General features: G+C 46.9%; 1 protein-coding gene across 3 annotated transcripts in view; it reads right to left on the bottom strand.

Annotated features, from left to right (window-relative positions):
- Positions 1-13,851: 13,851 nt before the first annotated feature.
- The window catches only part of SH3GL3 (SH3 domain containing GRB2 like 3, endophilin A3), a 148,487-nt gene continuing 137,884 nt past the window's right edge, over positions 13,852-24,454 (bottom strand). For 2 of the 3 annotated variants that reach the window (XM_062204841.1, XM_062204843.1), the window contains one exon: positions 13,852-14,495. In XM_062204841.1, coding sequence (XP_062060825.1) covers positions 14,290-14,495 — 206 coding nt within the window. In that variant the 3' untranslated portion in view covers positions 13,852-14,289. Of the gene's footprint in view, positions 14,496-22,848; positions 22,938-24,454 lie in introns of those variants that run through there. The other variant, XM_062204842.1, reaches the window with a different exon arrangement.

Raw genomic sequence — 24,454 nt, 5'->3', positions numbered from 1 at the left:
TACATTTATATTTGAAAGGTACAGTTACAGAGAGAGAGGGAAAGACTCCAAGAGAGATTTTACATCTGCTGGTTCACAATGGCCAGAGTTGGGCCAGGTCAAAATCAGGAGGCTGGAACCCCATCCGGATCTCCCCCATGGGTGGCAGGGGCCCACGCGGTCGGTCTGTCTTCTGCTGTTTCCCCAGATGCATTAGCAGGAAGCTGGTTTGGAAGTGGAGCTCCTATGGGATGTTAGCATTGCAGATGGTTGCTTAACCTGCTGTACCACAACGCTGGCCCAAGAAATTCAAAGTAAATAATAGAGATGTATCATTTAGCCTGGAGGACAAAGTTCAATAACTTTTTTACCCAGAATTAACAAGGGTAGAAGGAAATGAATATCCAACATATTGGTATAAGAAATATAAGTTGGTACAGGTTTTGAGAAGTTGAGGTACTATAATGAGATTAACATATCAAATTTAAACATATCTAAGTTCAATGTTTGTCCTTTTGACTCATTTTTTCAAGTTTTAGAAATGTATCATAAGGAAATATTTTAAGGTATATTTATTTGTTTATTCATTTATTTGAAAGAGTGACAGGGAGAAATAGGGAGAGAGAGAGAGAGAGAGAGAGAGAGAGAGAGAGAGAGAGATCTTCCATCTGCTGGCTCATTTCCCAAATGGCCGCAATGGCTGGAACTGAGCCAGTTTGGAGCCAGAGCCCGGAACTCCATCAGATCTCCTATGTGAGAGGCAGGGACTCGACTACTTAGGCCATTTCCCACTGCTTTCCCAGGTGCATTAGCAGGGATCTGGATAGGAAGAGCAGCAGCCAGGACTTGAACAGGAACTCTGATATGGGATGTTGGTTTCACAAGTGGTGGCTTAACCCACTGTTCCACAATACCAGTCCCATAAGGAAATAATTGACACAATAAACAAGAATGTTGGGTATAGCGTCTTTTTCTGTTATACAGGAAATGTGTAACAGTAAGAGCTTGCTTATATGTTATGCTATAGTGATACAATAAAATATACATAATCAATAAACCATAGATTTAGATCTGTAATTATTAATATAGAGATAAAATCACTATATATATGCTTCCAATTGTATGGAAGAATATATATGAATATATACATAAGCATGGACACGACTTGGAAGTAGATAAAATGTTGACAATAGTAATTATTTTGAGGTTGCAGGATAAAAGGAGACTTATTCTTATGAATTGATACATATTCTGAATTTTTTCTATTATAGATCCATACAAGAGGTCTTCAGAAAGTTCATAGAAAGTGTATATTATGAAAAACTATGCATGAATTTCAAATCATTTAATCATTTTGCACCAAAATAAACATTTTAAATTCCATTTCCCATGAACTTTTCTAAGTACCCTAATATTACTTTTAAAATTAGAAAAATAAAACTACTGCAACTTCAGAAATTTTTTTAATGTTTATTTATTTTCATGTACTTGAAGGGCAGAACAATATAGAAACACACACAAGGGGCCGGTACTGTGGCATAGCAGGTTAATCCTCCGCCTGAGGTACCGGCATCTCATATGGTCACCGGTTCTAGTCCCGACTGCTCCTCTTCCAATCCAGCTCTCTGCTATGGCCTGGAAAAGCAGTAGAAGATGGCTCAAGTGTTTGGGCCCCTGCATCCATGTGGGAGACCAGGAAGAAGCTCTTGGCTCCTGGCTTTGGATTGCTGCAGCTCCAGCCGTTGTAACCATTTGGGAGTGAACCATTGGAAGGAAGACCTTTCTCTAGTCTCTCCCTCTCATGGTCTGTAACTCTACCTCTCAAATAAATAACTAAATTTAAAAAATAAATCCAAACACACACACACACACACACAAAGAGAAAGAGAGAGAGAGAGAAAGAGAGAGATCTTTCGCTGGTTGCCCACAACAGCTGAGCTGGACCAGGCTGACACCAGGAGCCAGAAATTCCATCTGTGTCTCCCCCTTGAGCCATCACCTGCTGCCTCTCAGATGCATTAGCAGGAAGCTGGATCAGAAGCAAAGTAGTCAGGACTTGAACTGGCATTCCAATATGGAATGAGGGCATCCCAAATGACAGCTTAACCCACTGCACCACAAGTCCCACCCTTGAAATGATTTTGACATCTGAAAAGTCCTGGATATATTTTACAATGAAAGATAAAATTTGCATGGATTTTTTTAAAAATAGGAAAAAAAGATGACTTGATGCAAGCTGTACAGAGAACTTCTTGTGCAAAACTCAGAGCCAGAGGGCAGAGGTACTTTACGCAACTTTGTTTCCAACCATGGGCTGGAAGCAGATTGGTATAAACCCTCTTCTAAGAACCAGGCTCACTATGCTGTCTGTCGGCCTTCTCTGTGGGTATCTGGTGGAAGATTCAGCATCACCTGGTTCCTCAGCAAGCCTGGACAGGTGGCTGTAGTTTTCTGAGACAGGTCTCAGGTGTATAGTGAAGACAACAGTTCCCAGGCCTTCTGCCTGGCCTTGGCGCCACGGATAGAGCAAGTTCCGGGTTCATATGGGCTGTAACAACATGATGCATAAGTCACTGGATGTGCTCTGTACAGGAACATATCTCCTTCTCCATGGCTGAAATGCACGTATGACAGCATCCCAACTCTGACTATGCAGATGGTGATAACATCTCCCAGGACGGTCAAGCATTAAGGAATCTGAGAACTTGAATGGCTACATGAAGCAGGCTGGCCCTCACATCCGGATCGCTTGTATCAGGACTGTTATACGAGACAGAAATAAAGTTCTATTATCTCCAAGTAAGAATATTATTGGATTTGTTTGTTTCAGCAGCTTAGCCTTCATCCCCAGTAATACACACAGGGGAAATATCCCCTAGTTTGAGTCATCCTGTTTGTGATTAAAGCCACGAATTTCTTGCCCTGTTCTCTCATAGTCAGGTGCAGCACTTGCATTGTCAGATCACCACGCCACCTTCCACCTGCCCGGTAGTGCTTTTAGCATTTTCCACTGGTTTCCCAGCTTCTTTTCTACATCCATCTATGTTGTGTCGTTTTACCTGGCCATGCCAGCAGTGAATGAAAATTTCAGTTGCCCCACTTCCTCACCAGCACTTGGCATTTTCCTGATAAGTAATGGTGCTGTGTGCTTTGTCACATGCTTATTGGGAATTTGTATATCTCGTTTTGTGAAGTGCCCTTCCAAATCTTTGGATCACTTAAGATCAGTTATTATTGACTTGTGAGAATTCTTTATATATTTAAAAGTACAGAGAGCTATCGTCAGATATAGGTATTACGAATATTTTCTTTTAGTCTGTGATTTGTCTTTCATGTCTCTAGAGGTGCTTTTCTTTAGACAAGCAGATTTTAATTTTTTATATTCTACAAGAGGTTTAGCATTTTTCAATTAACATGTAAAAATTATACAAGTTTAACTGGTACAATGTGATTTTAGAGACATTTATACAATGTATACTCTTCAAATCATGGTGATTAGTATTTTTTTAAGATTTATTTGCAAATCAGAGTTACACAGAGAGAGGAGAGGCAGAGAGAGAGAGAGAGAGGAAGGAGAGAGAGAGAGAGAGAGAGAGAGAGAGGTCTTCCATCTGCTGGTCCACTCCCCAGATGGCCGCAACGAAGCCAGGAGCCAGGAGCTTCTTCCAGGTCTCCCACGCGGGACTTGGGCCATCTTCCACTGCTTTCCCAGGCCACAGCAGAGAGCTAATGATTGGAAGTGGAGCAGCCAGGTCTCGAACTGGCACCCATATGGGATGCTGGTGCTTCAGGCCAGGGCTTTAACCCGCTGCGCCACAGCGCCAGCCCCGGTGATTGGTATTTTCATCTCCTTATAATTTCCTTATGTTTGGGGCCTTCAAGCCCATTTTTTCTAGTTCTTCATGAAATATATAACAGCTAAGGTGGACTTAATCCTTCTACCTCTCTGGGAACCTATTAAGCCAACCTCCCTCTTTCCCTCTCCCCTCCCCATCACTTCCCAACCTCTGGCAATCACTATTTTACATTCAAATAAACTTTTTTTTCAATCGTCCCCTATGAGACAGAAATGTGGCATTTGTCTTTCTGCACCTGTTTCATGTGGTATAATGTTCAGCTCCAATCCTTTGGCTGCAAATGACGGGACTTCATCCTTCATTGGGTCTAAACAACATTCCGCTGTGTATACAGAGCACATTTTCTTCATCCGTTCATCTGTTACTGGGCACGTAGGTTGATCCCATATCTTGGCTATTGTGAGTACAGCCACACTAAACATGGCAATGCATGCATCTCTTTGATACGCTGATCTATTTTCCTTTGGATATATACAGAAGAGAGACAGCTGGGTCCTATGGTAGACTTATTTTAAGCTTTTTGAGGAATCTCCATGCTGTACTAGCTTACATTCCCACCAGCAATGTACAGTTTCCTTTTCTCCACATCCTCACCGGCACTTCTCTTTTTCTCACTTTGCTTTTGTCTTTTTATTAATAGGCAGTCTAACTGGGGTGAGATGATATCTCATTATGGTTTTTATTTGCATCTCCCTCATGGCTAATGGTATTGAGCATCTTTTTGTATTGGTTGGCCATTTGTATTTCTTCTTTTGAGAAATGTCTGTTCAAATCATTCACCCATTTAATTAGATTTTTGTTAAGTTTTTTGAGTTCCTTATATATTATCTTTTCAATAATTTATGAATATTTTTGTCGTTTGTCTAGTTTTGCATTGTTGCCTGTGCTTTGGGCCTTTGCCCCTTCAAATTGTAACCTATACCAATGTTTTGAAATGTTTCCCTTATGTTTTCTTTCCTCTAGTATTTTCAGTTTCACTTCCTACATGTAGGTGTTTAAGATTTATTTGCAAATCAGAGTTACACAGAGAGAGGAGAGGCAGAGAGAGAGAGAGAGAGGAAGGCGAGAGAGAGAGAGAGAGAGAGAGAGAGGTCTTCCATCTGCTGGTCCACTCCCCAGATGGCCGCAACGAAGCCAGGAGCCAGGAGCTTCTTCCAGGTCTCCCACGCGGGACTTGGGCTCAATACCATCTCAAGTTGATCCTTGTATAGAGTGAGAAGGAAGGAAAAGCATCAATATTTTGCATACAAATATCAAATTTTCCCAACACCGTTTATTGAAGAGATTGTTCTTTCTCCAGGGTATGTATTTGGCACCTTTGTTGAGAACTAAATTGGCTGCTGCTGTCCAAGGTGAGTGTCTTACTGGGTTCCTGCTTTTCTCTTGCTTGTGTTCAGTGCTACTGACCTCAAAATACAACTGTTTATTTCTGATTCTCCTTTGTGAAGGAGGAGGCTAAAGTTGGGCCCTTATATTTGACCATCCTGCCAATCCTCGAGCAGACATTTTTTAAAAAATAAAAGATTTATTTTATTTATCTGAAAGGCACAGTTACAGAGAGAGAGAGAGAGAGATTTTTCATCCACTGGTTCACTCCTCAAATGGTTGCAATGACCAGGGCTAGGCCAGGAGCCAGGAAACTTACGGGTCTCCCATGTGGTTACAGGGGCCCAAGTACTTGGGGCATCTTCTACTGCTTTCCTAGGTACATTCACAGGGAGCTGGATCGGAAGTGGAGCAGCTGGGACTCAAACCAGCGCCCATATGGGATGCTGGCATTACAAGCAGTGGCTTAACCTGTTATACCATAATGCTGGCCCTAATCATTTTTAATTTTAGTGAAATCCTATTTATCAATTGTACCTTTTGCTGTTGGTGCTGTTTGCACTCTAAGAAATTATTCCCACCTTGGGGCCGGTGCTGTGGCATAGTAAACTAAGGTTCTACTTACAGCGCCGGCATCCCATATGGGTGCTGGTTTATGCCCTGGCTGCTGTCCTTCTGATCCAGCTCTCTGCTGATGGCCTGGGAAAGCAGTAGAACATGGCCCAAGTCCTTGGGCCCCTACACCCACATGGGAGACCTGGGGGAAACTCCTGGCTCCTGACTTCAGATTGTCCCAGCTCCCACCATTGTGGCCTTTTGGGCAGTGAACCAGTGGATGGAAGACCTCTGTATCTGTCTCTGTCTCTGTTTCTCCCTCTCTGTTCTGTAACTCCTTCTCAAATAAATAAATTTTTAAAACTATGCCTACCTTAGATTTTAAAGATGTTTTTTCCATGTTTTATTTCTTTTTTTTAAAAAAAAAGATTTATTTATTTATTTGAAAGTCAGAGTTACAGAGAGAGAAGGAGAGGCAGAGAGAGAGAGAGAGAGAGAGAGAGAGAGGTCCTCCATCCGCTGGTTCACTTTCCAATTGGCCGCAACGGCTGGAGCTGGGCTGATCCAAAGCCAGGAGCCAGCAGCTTCTTCCAGGTCTCCCACGTGGGTGCAGGGGATCCAAGGACTTGGGCTATCTTCTACTGCTTTCCCAGGCCTCAGCAGAGAGTTGGATCAGAAGAACAGCAGCCGGGTCTCGGATCGGCACCCATATGGGATGCCAGCACTGCAGGTGGCAGCTTTACCGGCTACACCACAGCACCAACCCCTCCAAGTTTTCTTTCAAAAGCTTTAAGATTTTAGCTGTTTAGGTCTGTGATAAATTTTGAACTGATGTATGATGTGAAGTAGGGTAAAGGTTATTTTTTTTTTTTATTTTGTAGAGAACAGCTTTTCATTCCCCCACTGAATCACCTCAGTATCTTTGTTAAAGACAAATTGACAATGTGAGCTAATGTCTAGATTCCCTGTGTTATTTTCTTGGCCTGTTATCTAACATAATGCTAATTTCACACTTTTGATTATTGTGACTTTATGCTGTCTTAAAAATCTGATACTTTATAGTTCTCCTTGTTTTAGCTGTTCGAGGAGAATTGTGTTTCCACGTAACTTTAGAATCAACAAAGTGGGTGGTTGACGTTTTTATTAGAATTGCATTGGATTGGTAACCAAATGTGGGCATAACATACACTTTCATAATATCTCTCCAACTAAGATGTTTATTTGTATGTGCAATTTTTTAATATTTTCAACATAAAGGTCTTACATATCTGCTGTTAAAACGCGTATAAGAATTTTATGCCTTCTGAAACCATTGAAAATGGCATGTTACTGTTGTTACTATTATCTTAATAGTAAATGTAATATATAATAATTGCTGCAAGTATATAAGAACATAGTTGATATTTGCATGTTGAATTTGTCTTATGACCTTAGTAATTTTGCTCGTAAGTTCTACTAGTTTTTTTCTGTAGATTACTTAGTTTTCTATATATTCAATCCTGTTTTCTACAAATGCATGATTTTATTTCTTGGTTTTCCAATCTTCAGGCAATTTATTTTTTTTTCTTATTTCTTCATACCAAAATAAACTTTACAAGCAGCTATAGAGGCCATATATATATATATATATATATATATATATATATATATTACATGTCCCATTTTCTCTTTCACATAGATCATTTTTGGCCTCTCTTCTTTGAAGTGTGAGTGCACTTTAAAAAGTTCATGGAAAATAGAGCTAAAAAAAAACAAGTTTATTTTGGCGCAAAACATATTGAAATCCATGCATGCAAGTGTTCTTCAAAAGTTTCATGGAGGGGCTGGTGCTGTGGCATAGCAGGTAAAGTTGTCACCTGCAGTGCTGGCATCCCACATAGGCACCGGTTTGAGTCCTGGCTGCTCCACTTCCAATCCAGCTCTCTGCTGTGGCCTGGGAAAGCAGTATAAGATGACCCAAGTGCTTGGGCCCCTGCACTCATGTGGGAGACCTGAAAGAAGCTCCTGGCTCCTGGCTTTGGATCAGCCCAGCTCCAGCCATTGTGACCATTTGGGGAGTGAACCAGTGGATGGAAGATCTCTCTCTCTCTGCTTCTGCCTTTGCCTCTCTGTAACTCTGCCTTTCAAATAAATAAATAAATCTTTTTTTTTAAGTTCATGGAAATACATATTATGGAAAAACTATACATGATTTTTAATTTTTTTGCACCGAAATATACCAATCTTTTATATTTTAAAAGATTTATTTATTCATTTGAAAGGCCATGTTACAGAGAGAGACAGAAAAAGAGTAATCATCCATGCAGTGTTCACTCCCCAAACAGCCGGTACAGCCAGGGCTGGGAAAGGCTGACGCCAGGAGCCAGGAACTCCATCCCAGTCTCCAACGCTGATGGTAGCGATGCATGTAGCTTAGGCCATCTTTCTCTGCTTTTCCAGGTGCGTTAGCAGGAAGCTGGATGGGAAGCAGAGCAGCCTGGTCTGAACTACCATTTCCTTATGGAATACTGGATGTGTTGCAGGCGCAGCTCAACCTGCTACCCAGTAGCCAAGGCCCCAAACCTCTTAATTCCATTATTTCCATGTATGTGCTGGAGTCCCCTCATGCCTTTCTCATTTGCATTCTTCAGAGTTAGTTGCTTCTCCCTTCTGGTTTCCACAAGGAGGGATTTTCTCACAGCGTTCCTGTGAGTCAGCCGAGGCTCTTCGAGTGAGTGAGCATCGCAGCCCCCCCAACCCCGCCCTTGGAGCTGATCGGTTGCCTTCAGTTATACACTAAGCCTGATGGGAAAGGCTCTGTCCCTGGTGGGGGAGATGGTGGTGGTCCAGGACTCCCTGGACACGGTGAGTATTGTGACCATTCCGGAGTATTCAGTGGATCTTTCGGAGCTCATCCTAGTTCCATGCTGTGACTTACCTTCCATGGCACAGATCATATACAGACTATCCTCTATTTCAACCCTTGTGTTGTGCCTTGGTTTGTTCAGAACTCAGGTGGAAAGAGGGGTTCCGCTTGCTGGAACAAGGCTTCCCTACTCTCGCTGTTGCCTCTGTTTATCTACAGCACTGTTCACAACACTGGATGTGTCTTGGACTCATTTCAGGGGCTTTTAACAACCACCCAGGCTCAGGCTTACCTCTAATAAATTAATTCAAACTGTAGGGGTGAGGAATAGACACATTACCAAAATGCTGAACATATTCTAATGCACAAGGGGAGAACCACTTAGCTAACACGTCTGAACTCTATCTCTTCTTGACAGCTTCCTACGCTTTGGGGGCAACCTAATTCCCAAGACTAGCACAGGGGAAATACAGCTTTTATTTCTAATTAACCCTGCTGTTATTATCAGATAATAAAGTCCACCACATCTCTACTTTTTAAGATTGATTCACTTAGCATTAAGTTGTCAAGATTCTGGATTTATTTGGAACTTTAGATAGAAATACGTGCAAACCACATTTAAGAACCTTTGTGCTCAAAATCAACACTAACATCAGCATGATTAGAGTTGGGGTTGGAGTGAACAATCACTAGACAGTGATTAGAGGGAAGAGAATAATTACCCTTGGTAAGTGACTTGTAAAGACACAAAAAGGAATATGATGTTTTATTAAAACTTGTCTTTAAAAACTAAAACAAGTATTTATTCATTTGAAATGCAGAGTGAAAAGAAAGAGGGAGAGAGAAGAGGGAGGGAGAGAGATCAATTTTTCATCAGCTGGTTCACTCCTCAAATGCCAACAACAGCCAGGGATGAGCTAAGCCAAAGCCAGGAGCCAGGAACTCCACCCCAGCCTCTCAGGTGGGTGGCAGGACCCCAAGTACTTGAGCCATCACCTGCTGCCTCCCGTGCTCATTGTCATAAAGGTTGGATAAGAATCAGAGGTGAGACTTGATCCCAGATCAGTAGCCTCACAGCAACATTCACCCCAGCCCACCTGGTTTCATATTGATAAAACCACATTCTGGATCTGATAACTAATGTATGGGGAGTGCAGCTAGAGAGGGAATGTTGATATTTCTGTGTTGTTTGTCATCCAGAAGAGAAACGACCCTAATGATCGCTATACCTAAGTGACAAAACACAATAGAGGGAGGAAACACTGTTGAACTTGAGCAACGTCTGCATGGTTGAACACAGAAGGTATTCCAAAGCAAGTCGGCAGAAAACTGTCAGGAACAGAGACGCAAGTGCAGCACACCAAAGCCCAGACACACGCCCTGGGACCATGAGAGCCTCTCCCATTTGCTACTCCACTCCCTCAGGGCTCTCCCACTGCATCCTGCACAAACAGCCAGGTTCAAATAAAATCTGATTGAGATGGAAGACAAAAAGATGAGGAAAATCCATAAATGAAGAGATCATCTCAAAACTGGAGGAGCCAGTAGTGGGAAACATAGCTCAGACCTCCAAGCATTCTTCTTCTGAGCCCCAGAACCAGAAAGACTTACTCACCCAGAGAAGGCTCCAGACCTCACCCACAGAGCAGGGTCTTCATGGCTAAGTTCACGGAATGGCAAAGAGTGTTTCAGAACCCAGGCTGACCGCATACAAATCACAACCTAAGGGAATTCATGCCGCTACTCCTAACCTGTCACTTCTGATCTAAGAGGGTTGGACTAATAGAGCTCCAAGACAAGGAAGAATTGAAAGTGGCATCATGCTTGAAAACACCTAAACCTAATATAAATGAGCTTTTACATGTAAAATAAATCAATGTTAAAGGATAGAAATGAAGGCTAAAACTAAAAAAAAGGAGAAATAAAGGCTAAGACTAAGTTGTAAGCTCCAGATGCTCCCGTTGGTCAGATCTAGAGCTGACCTTGTTCCGTGCCGGTGCAGGGAAGGAGTTGGGTGGAGATTTAAATAAAATCCAATTCCTGGAGTCAAGTCCATGCCCATGGTCGTTATTGTCTCCTAAGAAGACCCTAGGTGAGTCTTCTGGGACTCGATCCTGTTGAGTCAGTGGCAAAACAAGAGCTACTCGGGGAAAAAGGTGAGGCTAGGCTTCTGAATCTCAGAAAGCAGCCGATGTTGAAGGTCAAAAATATCTGGCCCGTGTGCCTGTGAGGAGTCTGTGAGAGGACCGAGGAGTCTGAGAAGAACATAGTCTCAAGGAAGAAGAAGCCAGATGATAAACACAACCTAAGACTAGTCAACACCTGTGGATATCTACAACTGTGGCCAGTGGATGTCCAACTTCACCCTTTGATGAAGTTGATGATGGAGAATCCTCCCAGCTTTGTGGTGACTTGTTTGGCCCATAGAAGGTTGCAGCTGGGGGTCAACAGACTTCAAAAAAAATTGAGCTTTTCTGTTTGTGCTCTTGAAGCTCTGTCTTCACCATGAGAGCACCCTTGGGCTAGCCTGTTGCAGGCACACGTGTGGAGCAGAGCCGGGTCACTCCAGCCAACAGCCAGCTCTCTCTGCCCTTCCTATGCATGATACAAATAACCAGCAGACTGAATCCCCAGCCTGGTGAACGGCTTAGCTGTGTTATGTAATAAGTGGGTATTATGAAGCCATTAATTTGGGGGGTGGATTGTTACACAGCATTATGTGACGATAGATAAGTCATGTAATCACACCATCTTATCATCAGAGAAAGGTTAAGGTGTGGGGGTATCTACCACTCATATTCCTCTTCTGGTATAGCTGCTATCTGCACTCACACTTAAAAGCTATAAATTATAGCCTAAAGGCAGGACCAAAGGAACTATTTTATTAATCTTCATGAAATAGTGATGCCCGAGCATACTTGCTTTGGGGCCCTTCCTACAGGAAGCAACACAGGCAGCAGGAGCAACATTCTTCTGCATTTCCCAAGAGAGGGTGGCAGGTGGTCTGGAGGTAGCCAAGTTTCCACTGCCTCAGGAGTAATGTTCTCTGCAGGCAGCCGGGTGGTACCCAACAGAGCAAGGGAGATCCAGCAGCAGGTACCCAATGGAGCAAGGGAGATCCAGCAGCAGCCATGACACCCAGAGGGAGGGAGGTACCCGCAGGCGGCAGTGGACTTGAGAAGAACTGGATGAAGGGAAGCCAAGCCGCTGGTGTCACAGTGTCATGGACCAAGTGATTGCTGAGCATCTGAGTGTAGCCTGTGGAGATAGGGACCCCACAGGGCACACTGGGCCCATAGGCCAATGACCTGCACAGGAATTGCACATTCCTGCAGCTCGGTACCATGTCACGGTCCTCATGTCTCCTCCTGAGCCCCGCTCTGGCGGTGACACAGCTGCATTTCAATTCCTCTAGCAGGGGTGGAGAACATCTGGGCCCTGGGCCACAGAAGGCCCATGAAATCATTTGTTCTGTCCCTGCCAAGGCAACCGCAGGCAGGACCCAAAATTCAATAAACCCATATCAGAGGCTATTTTTAAGTTAATAGTTGTGTATGAGTTGTGCATGATGTTATAATATAATATAATATCCAGTGGCCCTTGGCAGAAAAAAAAAAGGTTTGCTACCCACGCAAGGAATCTAATATAAATTGCCTACCCTTTGGTCCCCCTTTGGTTATCACTGAAGAGAAGTTGAGTCTATAGCTCCCAATTAACGTCAGTGACTGTGGCTCCCAACAAGGTCCCAAAGCATATCATAGACAATGAGAGTCATCCTCCATCTCTCATTCCTCTTGGCAAATTTCTTTTCAAAAATATTTCTTTTCAAAGTCATAGTTATAGAGAGGGAGAGACAGAGAGAGAGAGAGAGAGAGAGAGAGAGAGAGAGAGATCTTCCATCCGCTGGTTCATTTAGCCAGCCCTGGGCCAGGCTGAAGCCAGGAGCTTCATCTGGGTCTCTCATGTGGGTTGCAGGGGCCCAAATACTTGGTCCATCTTCTTCTACTTTTCCCAGGCCATTAGCAGGGGGCTGGATGGGAAGTGGAGCAGCCAACACACGGATTGGTGTCCATATGGGATGCTGGCATTGGAGACGTCAGCTTTACTGCGTGCTATTACACAACATGGGTCTCCCCTTTAGTAAATTTCTAATGTGGCAGCAGGAGAGTTAGGGCTATTAGGAGAGGTTGTCTGGGAGAACAGAGAAGATTGTGGGTATAAGAGGGAGACTGTTGTGGTGAGGCTCCCAGCTCTGCCATTTCATTGACTGTGTGGCTGTGGACAAGTTACTTAGCCCTATTTCAGTATCTAACTGACCCCAGAGACTGACTTAGGAGAATTAAAGGGCCTCATTTATGTAAAATACTTGGAATGACACCTGGAGCATATAATAAATGGCAGCCGTTACTACTGTTTCATTAGAGATATTGAAAACCTCTCTTTTGGAGAAGGGATGTGTATATGTGTGCATGTGTGTGAATATGCATGTGCACATGTGTTCATGTGTGTGCACGTGTGTATGTGTGTACGTGTGCACATGTGTTTGTGCATGTATGTGTGGGTATGCATGGGTGTGTGCGTTTGTGTGTGTGCATGTGTCTGCATGGGTGTGTGCGTTTGTGTGTGTATGTGTGCCGTGTGCATGTGTGTGTGTGGCCTATGGGAAAGCATGTCATTGTCAACTTACCAAGGTACTATGGGCTCGGGAAACTTGGAAACCTGGTTTATGGGAGCCATTGCCCTCTGGCACTTGTGTGACAAATGCCAATGAACAGTTGCACCTTTCCAAGTGACTTTGGGAGCACTTCTATGGACAGTGAACAGTCTGAATTTGGTGCCTGGATCCTGGCCAAGCCATTCAGTGACTCTCAGGCCTGCCCCTCACTCTAGTACAACTGGGGGCCCAAGGATACAACAAGCAAGTGGACACCCCAGGCAAAACCAGGGGCTGGCTCACTGAGCCTAGGTGATCATACTGTTGGGCACAGACCCCAACCCCACAACTCCCAAGCACCCATACCAGGTTTTTTTCATCCACTCTGGAAAAACCCACCCAATATCTGGCCGCCCACGAAGCTTGAATTGGGTTCTTTATTATAGATGATCTTGAAAGGAGAATAAAGGAAGATGTCCCATTGGGTGGGAAAGGAGCCTGCTGATGTGGGACAGGAGCCATCAGCTAAGTGAAACACCGTGACCCGGCCCATGGCCATCCAGGGAGCAAGACTGCCCACAAATCAATGCAACACTGAAAATAACTGAGGTCGTCTGCCAAGACAGTGTGCCGTATTTATTGGGTTATTCACAGGTAAGCTTAAAACACGACGCAGGGAAGAGACCAGATGCCGTCAATCAGGTCAAGAAACAAAACACTGGAGCGTTTCTTGGTTTCAAATGTCGCGTCCCCGCGGGCGGGCAGCTGAGGGCAGCTGGCTGACGTGGCTGCAGTGGGGCCAGTTTGTTTTCAGCGACAGGAAGCACAGACATTTAACCCAATGACGTGCAGGACAAGAAGCAAAGAAAGAAAAACTGTTTGCATGGAGCTAGGACAAGAAAAAAATCATTTATACAAATGAAAGTGGTACAAAATTACATTAGAAAGAGAAAACACGCATACAAAAGTCGGGAGGTGGTCCAGAGAGCAAGCAGATCACAGAACGCCACACGGGGAGAACACTGTGTATTGATTTCAGTTACGAAAGGACCTCCGGAGGCGCAGGTGCACGCTCACTGCGGTAAAGGCACAATCACTTCGACATAGTTAATGGGGAAGAATCCAGACTCCCCGTGAATGATTCCTTCATACCAGTTTTCGTCTATCTGATTGGTTAACGTAATGATGTCCCCTTCTTTAAATCCTAATTCTCCTTGGTTCTCTGGCTCAAAGTCATAGAGACCACGACAGCAGGGCTGGTCCATGGTAGCGTTAGAACCTGTCCACGTGACATGGAGACAAAAAGCACAGGTTAACCTGATGAATTCATGATCCAGGAGAAGCTAGGGAGGTGGGGGAATTGGGAGAGACCACAGGCAGCAGCCCCGGGCCCGCTGAGGTTGTGTCTGCGCTGCAGCCGCTCCGGCTGAGCACTGGGCCCAGCGTCTGCCTCATCAGTTGTCCCAGACAGAGGATCCCAGCCTCTGTAGATGCAGCAGAAAAACCCAAGACACAATCTCCCACCCCGGGAGCTTCCAGTCCCTGTGCGGAGGTAGTGCCCAGGAAACAGGCCAGGGACAAAGACAATCTGGTGCAGAAGCTGTCGGGAGCCCTTGGCGGTCAGGGAGCTCTCCCAGGGGCTGGCGACCAGGGGCAGCCACCCAGCAGGCCACAGACAGGAGACGGGAACCAGGGCAGGAATCAGCAGAACATTCACAGACCAGCCTAAAACACCTTGGGATACACCAAGGTGCCGAGCCTGGGGTCCTCAGAACATGAAAAGATGTCTGTGTTCTAAATCAACATATGGTAATTGTAAAAAAATATATAGACATGCATGCATGTAAACTTGAACCAAGTTCATTGCCATTAACTCAAGAGAGAACCAACGTGAAGCCTTCAGATTCTACATCTCGGAGAATAGATTTGTGGGCATATCTGTATTTTATTGGTGGATAAATTTATATAGTCTTTCTCATTCAGGAATCTTCTTGGGCATACCATTGTGAACAGCTTCCCAGAGGACTTCTGGATACCGACTGGCTGTCAGCTCCATCAATCAACATCATTTCTTTAATCACTGGTTGTGGGCAGTTAAGGCCCTTTCTTCTCACCCTCTCTCCCTCTCCTCCTTTATTACTCCTTCTTTCCCTCTCTTTAACTCACTCTTGAATTTCACAGACTTTTTTTAAAAAAACATTGTTTATACATATGTATCTATAAGTGTTCCTCAAAAGTGGTTTGATGATCACAGGATAAGAATTTTTCCAAGATGTTCACAACTGCTGTCGACTTACTTTTCTATCATTATTTTTCTTAAAACGTTAAGGAACTCCTTTACGCCCCGAATACTGACCCGTTATCTGTCATGTTTGGTGCAGGCATTATTCCCAGCAAATCTTCTAGTTTCCTCATTTTGTTTATGGAGTTCGTGTTGGGGATGGGGCAGGGGATGGGGTTTGTGTTTTTTTTCAAATATACGGAAATTTAAAACAGTATGAAAAGTCAAATTACATTTTCCTTCATGGTTTATCCTCCACCATCATGCATATTCAACTAAATTTTCTTACAGTATTTTTATCTCATTTTTAGCATGGTAGAACTTTTACATTTGGATTTTGGCAACATGAGTGGAGTATTTATTATTTTTAAAACATGCTTAAGTAGTTAAACCAACATGGTTTCTTAAATAATCCATTTCCCCCCACTGATTTCAAATACTACCTTTATCTGTATCATATATTTAATTACCATGGGCACCTGGCTGTATTTTAGAATTTTCTATTTTTTTCCATAGGTCTGTTTCAGTAACATATCTATTTAAATAATATAGCTTGAAAGTAAGTATTCAGAATGTAAGTTCCTGTTCATTATCCTTCTACCTCAAAATCCCCTAACTGTTCTCATAAAATCATTAGCTAGGTAAACTTTAGTATCAATGTATCAAGCTTCCCTCAACAAAAAGCTCACTTCCATTTCGACTGGATCAAGCATTTTTCTTTATTAGTAAGATGTTTTTGAATGGTGACAACTTCAAGAAACCACACTGGTTCATGTGCGATGCTTTTATGCTACAGCTAGATTGAGTTTGTTAGCTTTTATGCTACGGCTAGATTGAGTTTGTTACTATATTTAAGATGTTTTTAAAGTGAAGGGATTTCTTTTTTAAATTCTAGTCAGGTTTTAGTATCAGAGTCATGTTACCTTTATTTAAAAAATTAAATATTCTTTTAAAAAACATTCACACCTTGAAATCTTGGGGAAAAAAATCCCCAGAATATCGGGGTCTATGGGTGTCAGGAGATCAGGTGCTGGATAGGGTAGCTAAGGGTGATCACTGAGTGGGGAGGGAATGGGGTCACCCCACTCCAGTTCACTAAGGAAGAGGAGCCACCAGGTTCTACTCTGTCCCCAGCACCAGCAGATGAAGGCAGGCACGCGGTACCCCAGGGCAAGGCACCACCACGTTTCCAGCTGTTGTCCTTTAACAAGCGGCTTTAGGGGCAGCTGTCCAGCCTCGTGGTTAGGACCCCACTTGGGATGCACAACATCCCCTACCGGAGTCCCCGGATTCAAGTTCCAGCTCTGCCCTGGGGGAGTCCAGCTCCCTGCTAATGTGTGCCCTGGGGTGGGGGGCAGCTGTGATGGTTCAAGTAGCTGGATCCCTGCCACCCATGTGGGAGACCTGGATTGAGTTCTGGGCTCCTGGCTCCTGCCTAGCAGAGCCCCTGCTGTGGTGAGCATTTGGGGAGTGAGCCAGTAGATGGAAGATCTCCCTTTGTCTGTCCGTACCTCTGTGTCTCAAATAAATAAAATAAGTAAAAATGTTGTAAAAAGTGGGTGCAGCCCTCCCCCATCACTGGAACAGCTGACATATCTTATCTTAGTTCTGCCATCCTGTTCTTTGCTTTGTTTTTATTTCCTTTTTCTATTGTTATGAAGCATCCCTCCCAGCCCCCCCACCCACCCACCCTCTTGGATTTCAAGGGAGAATTGGAACATGTTCTGCTAGGGATTATGCTCCATCTTGGCTAAATCCTCTAGGGCTAAGGAAAGAGAGGGTGAGTTAAGCCACGTCTGTGACCGGCAACATGAGAAGCCCCACTGGTGGGAGGGAAGGGTCTTCGGTGTTTGTCATGGAGGCAAGACACTCCTGGAGCAGCCCCTGCTCTCTGGCCATCTTCCTAAGTGCCACCCACCTCCACAGTGCCGGCCCTTTGGGTGTCCGGGTGGGTGGGCGTGCCAAGCCTGGAAACACCCAGGTAGCTGTCAGCAGTGAAAGCCCCCCAAGCGTGGCGGGCTGGTCCCATCGCATTCAAGGGCAGTGGCTCCCAACCGGATGGCACAGGTTTATTAAACAGCCCCCAAGACCATGTAAGCCAGCAGCTCTGGCAATGAGACCTGGGCAGCAGAATTTTACACATTTCCCAGGTCTTCCCAGTGTCCAGGGGAGGTCACGAGTCACCAGCAAACTGGCCCTTTCCTTCTCAATTTTCTTTTACCAGAGCTTCGAGGCATCAAGGACTTCCGGGTGGTAGGGAAGACTGGAGGAGCCCCTCTTCCTCTGCAGGAGGCCAGCTGAGCGCTCCCCTGGGGTGACTCAGAGGTGGGACAGCCGTGTCTGTCTGGACCCACCTGCACCCTAGCCTCCAGGACTTCCTTGAGGTTTCTGGCCCCTTCCAGGACAGACCCCCGCACCCACCCACCCATGTTCCTGTATATTCCTTTTGTCCTAATGATGGGAGCTGGGGAACGGCAGGATTTAAATGCTGGAGCTCCAGTTCATGGTCTCCAGGTTGAACAATCACATTCAGTGATTCCAAAGCTGAGGGCTGGGAGTGCAGAACCTCTCATTTTCCTCCCCTTGCACAGTGTGTGTCTGGGTGGGCATGCGAGGGCCGGGCAGCTTGAGCCATGAGTCAAAGTCGATTTTATTCACATGCAACTACTTTAATGCGGTACATAAAAATGATTAGTGTTCTTTTAGCATTTCTCCCACGACCAATCTTTAACAGAGGAGGAAACAGAGGCCAAACCACTGGGTACTTTTGGGAAGCGTTGCCTTGAATGCCGAATGTTAACACGGGAGGGGATTTTGGCCACCTTCCAGGAGCCCTCCCCAGCCCACCCCACCCCCACCCTGTTTAGGAAGAGGTTGGCAGCAGTGGCTCTCCCGGCTCACGGTAGCCTGGCCTCAGGATCACTGGCCAAACCAGAGTGAGACGCCAGGCTCCAGACCCCAAGTTGTCCCCCACCTTGGACGTGATCGATGACACGTTGCCAAGACAGTCTGTGGGCCAGCACCCTGACTACGGGGTCACCACACAGTCCCCTCCTCTGTTGGACTCTGCCCACTTGTAAAAACCCAAATAAAACTAAGGGGCAGGCGTGCACTTGCCCAAACTGTCACCTACGTGCACGCTGCACTCACACCCGCACCCTCCCAACAAGTCAGGGGGAACGCACGTGGCGCACTTCTCACTTCATTCATTCCAGGCCAGGGACCACTGCTATGTAGCCCACCTGCCAGACTCTGGGAGCAGCAGAGGGACCAGCAATTCACGTCACACTCCATCAGCAACAAACCCAAGCCCCGGCGTTCCCCCAGAGACCACCGCGCGGAGACACCCCGCACGCGCTTCCTAGCTGGAGGAACGCATTTGCACCTGGCTCTCCCCCTACCTTGCACATCACCTGCATTGCCGCCCACACGCACAGGGGGCTCACTGGCTGTCCTGAATGACACAGTTCACTCCTCCATGCACTGTCCATTGGGGGCCGTTTTTATTGAATCCAGTGGGCTGTGGCCTTTCTAACAGGAGGGGCCGGGCAGAACCCAGATAACGGACAAAGCAGTCCATGTTTTGCTTTTAGGTTCCATTTCAGTTGTACAATGTGAAAGCTAAGCCTTTCTTCTGGCTTTCCTGCCGGAGTGAGGTAGGTTTTTATGAGATTTAAGAGAGCGAGACAGAGAGGCAGACAGAGAGACTCCTGGGTTCCAAGGAACCAGGACTGGGAGAACTCACAGGCTCAAGATTTTATTACAAGCAGTGAAGAGGGAGGGGCTGGCTCCTGCCCCCGACGACGGAAGACAAGTCGGGGAGGGGCCGAGAGAGAGGAGAATAGGCGAGACAACGGTGGCCATGCCTACTGGATTCCACTGGGGTCTGGGGCCCCAATTCCCAGTGGAATTCCAAAATGCTCCGGATCCACAGGGGGCCCTGGAGGCCCAGGAAATGGTGGGGTTTTATAATTAAACAGAGAGGGAGCCCTGGGGGAGCCAGCCCAGCCCCAGACGCCCCTTCACGTCCCAGCAGGAGGTAAGGACGTGCTGTGCAGCCTGTTGGAGCGGAGGCTCCCTGTGGGCAGGTGCACGGGGCCTGGGATGCAGACATTCCCTACTCTGGGGTCACAGGTGTGTCAGCAGATCCCCAGCCGAGGCAGCCGCCCTACCACCGGCCCCCACAAGGTCCTGTCAGCTCCCCCCTTGCACCCAGGCCTCATCCCAGGGTAGACAGCAGGGAGTAGAGAGATTCCAAGAGAAGCCAACAGCCCTGCTAAGGGCATCTCCACTGAGCAGAGCCCGAACCCAGTAAAGCAAGACACGGAGTGGCTATGGTTTCTATTAGAAGAGACCGAGTTACCTTGAAATGCCCAGATTACGTTTTCTTTCCACCATTAGAAGAAATGGAAAAAAGATTAATATTTTTTTTTTGGCCACCAGGAGAAACGGAAAAAAGATTAAGCTGCTTCCGCTGCTGGTCTAAATGGAGGCTCAGAAGCAAGTTCAGTTGCGCTAGAGAGAACTACGTCTGCCCACCCGAGGGGTGGCGTGGAGGCTTTTCTCTCGACACAGACGGTGAGTCCGAGCCACCGTGGAGGGAACCCCAGGGTCCTGACCGAGAAGGCTCCGGTTCCCTGGGGAAGCTCTCACAGCCCGTTAGATGCAAGCATTTGCCAGCACCCAAGCCAGAACCCTTGCTGGAAATGCAAGTCTCACTAAGCACCCCACCCCGGCCGACCACCCCAGTCCTTTTCTCCTCTACAGCTGCACCCCTTGTCTGCTCCCTCCCCCCTCTTGCTCAGTGGTTGGCACCTGAATACAATGAGAATAAGAGCAGGTGCTCTAGTGCTGCAGAGCCCAAGCTGACGTGCCTCAGCCGCTGCCTTCCCGTCCGGTGGGGACGCCTGGAGCTGCCTCCTGCCAGCCTGCCCTCCCCATCAGAACCTGGGTTATCCTCTCGTATTCCCTGGCTTTCGAGTACTAGGAGAGCAGAGGTGTGAAAGAGCTGATCTCCCTGTCCAGCATGGAAGCCAAGAGTATTGTAACAGAGAAGAGGGGCATGTCCCTGTGAAACATTTACTATTCAAGCTCTGTTCCACACCATTAGGAAGAGAGAGAGAGGGAGAGAGAGAAGGAGAGGGAGAGACAGGGAGAGGGAGAGAGAGAGAGGGAGAGAGAGAGGGAGAGAGAGAAGGAGAGGGAGAGGGAGAGAGAGAGGGAGAGAGAGAAGGAGAGGGAGAGACAGGGAGAGGGAGAGAGAGAGAGGAAGAGAGAGAAGGAGAGGGAGAGAGAGGGAGAGGGAGAGAGAGAGAGGGAGAGAGAGAGGGAGAGAGAGAAGGAGAGGGAGAGAGAGGGAGAGGGAGAGAGAGAGAGGGAGAGAGAGAGGGAGAGAGAGAAGGAGAGAAAGAAGGGGAGAGAGGGAGAGAGAGAAGGAGAGAGAGAAGGGGGGAGAGAGAGAGGGAGAGGGAGAGAGAGAGAGAGAGAGAAAGAGAGGGAGAGAGAGGGAGAGGGAAAGAGAAGGGGAGGGGGGAGAGAGAGGGAGAGGGAGAGGGAGAGAGAGAAGGAGAGAGAGCGACTCGACCCACAGTAGCTTTAAGAAAGCCAGGCAGTAAGTACCAGGCCAGCAACATCCAATAGGTGGAATCCAGGCCCTCCCCCGTATACGTCATGTAAGTGTCACTTTCCTCTTGGCAACAATTTGGTCCATTTTCTAACCAGACAGGGTCTCCTCCTAGTTGACCTGCAGAAAATTCTTTGCAGGATGCTTCCTCCAATTCCACATGTTTCTGCAAAGGCTCACCCAAACCTACAAAGGTACTTCCCAGAGTTTGCGGGAACATGGAATTCAAAGACAAGCTTAGTTTGGTGCAATTTTTTTTTTTTTGAAATCTACATGTCTTTATATCTATATCTATGTATAAATATAGATATATATAAAATGCAGTGCTGGTGAGCTTTGTGACTCAGACAGACACACTGTGTGTCACTCACTCTGTGCAGGGAGTGAAAGTCCAGTCCTACAAGTCTTGGGCCTGGCTCAGCTCTAGGGACCAAGTGATAACTCTCAGGGTATGGTTTTGACTTTGTGCCAGAACAAAAATTCTAACTGCTGGGGCCGGCACTGTGGTGTAGTAGGCTAGGCCTCTGCCTTTGGCGCCAGCATCCCATAGAGGTGCAAGTTCATGTCCAGGCTGCTCCACTTCCAATCCAGCTCTCTGCTATGGCCTGGGAAAGCAGCAGAAGATGGCCCAAGTCCTTGGGCCCCTGCACCCAAGTGGGAGACCTGGAAGAAGCTCCTGGCTCCTGGCTTCAGATCGGCGGCTAATTGGGGAGTGAACCAACGGATGAAAACCTCTCTCTCTCTCTTTCTCTCTCTCTCTGCCTCTCCTCTCTCTGTGTAACTCTGACTTGCAAATAAATAAATAAATCTTTTTAAACAAATCTTGTAAAAAATTCTAACTGCTTCAGAGGCACTCAGCATTTAACTCCTGGAGACAGTCTACGATTGGCCTCCATGATCTGCACCCCCAGTGGAGAGGTAGAAAAATGGAGACAGTCAGAGGTTTGTTCCAACTGAAGCAGAAGGGCCAAGGTTCCACCTCCGACCAGGGCTGGGGTGTCTGCTCTTGACCGCTCTGGCACGGACGGCTGGGGAGTTTCTCCCCACCCACTTCTCAGCCAAGAGCTCCCAGGCCTCGGAAATGCTCCCCAAGAGTACACTCTCCCTATACCTTACCTGATCCCCAGGGGGCTCTGCCCAGGTCCCCACCGGCCCACCCGGCCCACAGGGGCCTCTGTGCTGCCTTTCTTTGCCTGAGCTCCTGCTTCAAGACTTTGACGGGCAGTGATGACCATGCCACGTGGTGCAAGAGACACTGGAGAGAGAGGACAGCACAAGGCACGGGCACTTGTGCAGCCCGGGCTACTCATTCAGTCATTCACTCTCATTCTCTCTGTGTCCCCTGCCCTCCTCCCTCTCTGTCTCTGCCCTACGCCAGGACACACAAGCTGTTCTCAAGGGAAGGACATGTGAAAGGCGCGCTAACGTCACCAGCTCTTTGGTTGTACTTGAACTTGGGTTATTTTAAGACCATCAAAGGAGCCCACTGACTCCCTTCTTCCCCTCTGCTGGCCTTGACTTTGGAAGCCACTGGTCTGGGCACCCCCGTGGGGCGGAAGAGAGAAGTCAGGCATACAACCACTGTCACAGCACGAGGTATGGAGTCCCCCAGAAGCTACTGACCTGAGGGGGGCTCTTGGTCTTTAGTAAAATGCCCCACACCGCTGTGCCTTTTGAGTTTTGTTCCCGCTTTTTATAGTTTCTCTCTCGCCTCCCTGGCGATCTGGTTGCCACCTGCCACTGTTCCTGCTGTCAGTGGGCCTTCCCGAAGCAGTCCCCCGGGACTTCCTAATCTGCTGGCTCCAGTCTGCTGTAGGCTGGGAAATCAGACAACCGGTTATGTAACATCAGTAGCGGCTCCGCCGGGGCTCTTACTCTGTAGTGAGTATGGTGCTCAGCTAATTTACATGATCTAGTTTAATCCTTAAGAGAATCCCCTGCATAGGGATGACGAAGGGAAGCTCAGAGGCATGAGAGCTGTCAAGAGCTGGCCCCTGGGCGCCCCGAGATCTGACTGTAGCTGCTCCGTCCAACTCAGGAATTCATCTCCTGCCAAGCCGGGTGAAAACCGGCCTTGGGACTTCGAAGTCCATTGCCAGGTCAGACCACTGTCAGACACAGGTGGGTGCTCACCTGTGAGACACTCTCTCTCCGGAACCCGAATGAGTCTATGTAGCCCCAATTCCCTTCACTTTCCCAGTGTAGGATCTCACCCTTTGGTAGCAATGTTATTTTGAAGCTCATACAAGCATACTTCCAAAAGCTCATGGAAAACGGTATTGAAAGTTAAATTGAGATCGGTGCAAACATTTTTTTTCTTTTGAGATCCATGAATAGTTTGTTTCAGAAGATGCATTTTCCATGAACTTCTGGAAGGAGTCTCATCCTCTCCCGTTAGCTGACCGGGACACACACTGGTGCTTAATTCTGATAAATATCACAAAGCTTATTTCACTCAACTCGTCTCCCGTTGGAAACTCCAGATCCCTGGGTCCTAGCTCTGGCGTAGGTGACCTCCGGTTCTGACTTCCTTGTCTGTAGACTTTCAGTCTGCATGTTTGAGGGCTGAGTAGTGAACCATGGGGGAAAGCCTAGTAAAAGGCTGCGAGGTGGGGCCGGTGCTGTGGCACAGCGGGTTAAAGCCCTGGCCTGAATCGCCAGCATCCCATATGGGCGCCGGTTCGAGTCCCAGCTGCTCCTCTTTCAATCCAGCTCTCTGCTATGGCCTGGACAAGCAGTAGAAGATGGCCCAAGTCCTTGGGCCCCCGCACCCACATGGGAGACCTGGAGGAAGCTCCTGGCTTCGGATCGGTGTAGCTCCGGCCGTTGCAGCCATCTGGGGAGTGGACCTTTCTCTCTGTCTCTACCTCTCTCTGTGTAACTCTGTCATTCAAATAAATAAAATAAATCTTAAAAAAAAAAAAAAAAGGCTGTGAGGTGTCTTTCTAGAAGTGACAGCCCAGCATTTCCCGCGGGAGACGGGATGGATTGAAACCACTCATCCGTGGAACTGGCTTCCTCATTATTTCATATCAATCCTCCTCTGTTTACACAGGTGGCAGCAGGTGGCTGTCACCCACCAAGTCCCAGCCTGCACCTTTGCAAGCCATGACCACTGAGATGACATTTTCAGACACTGTGGAAGCTGCAGCTTGTTTAATTTATTTATCAGCGCTTCGGGGAGGCGACCCCTCTACCACCACTGGGCCCTATGTTTGTGGACTGCTTTGGTCACTTTGGGTGACAGCAAAGGGAAAGACAGAGAGCAGCCATCAGAGAGAATAGGGGGGTGGTCTTCTGGCGGCTCCTGTGGCTATCAGCTTGCAGATGGAGC

The sequence above is a fragment of the Lepus europaeus genome, chromosome 11 (genome assembly GCF_033115175.1).
Source record: "Lepus europaeus isolate LE1 chromosome 11, mLepTim1.pri, whole genome shotgun sequence".
NCBI lineage: Eukaryota > Metazoa > Chordata > Mammalia > Lagomorpha > Leporidae > Lepus > Lepus europaeus.
This window is presented reverse-complemented; position numbering and strand designations above follow the sequence as displayed.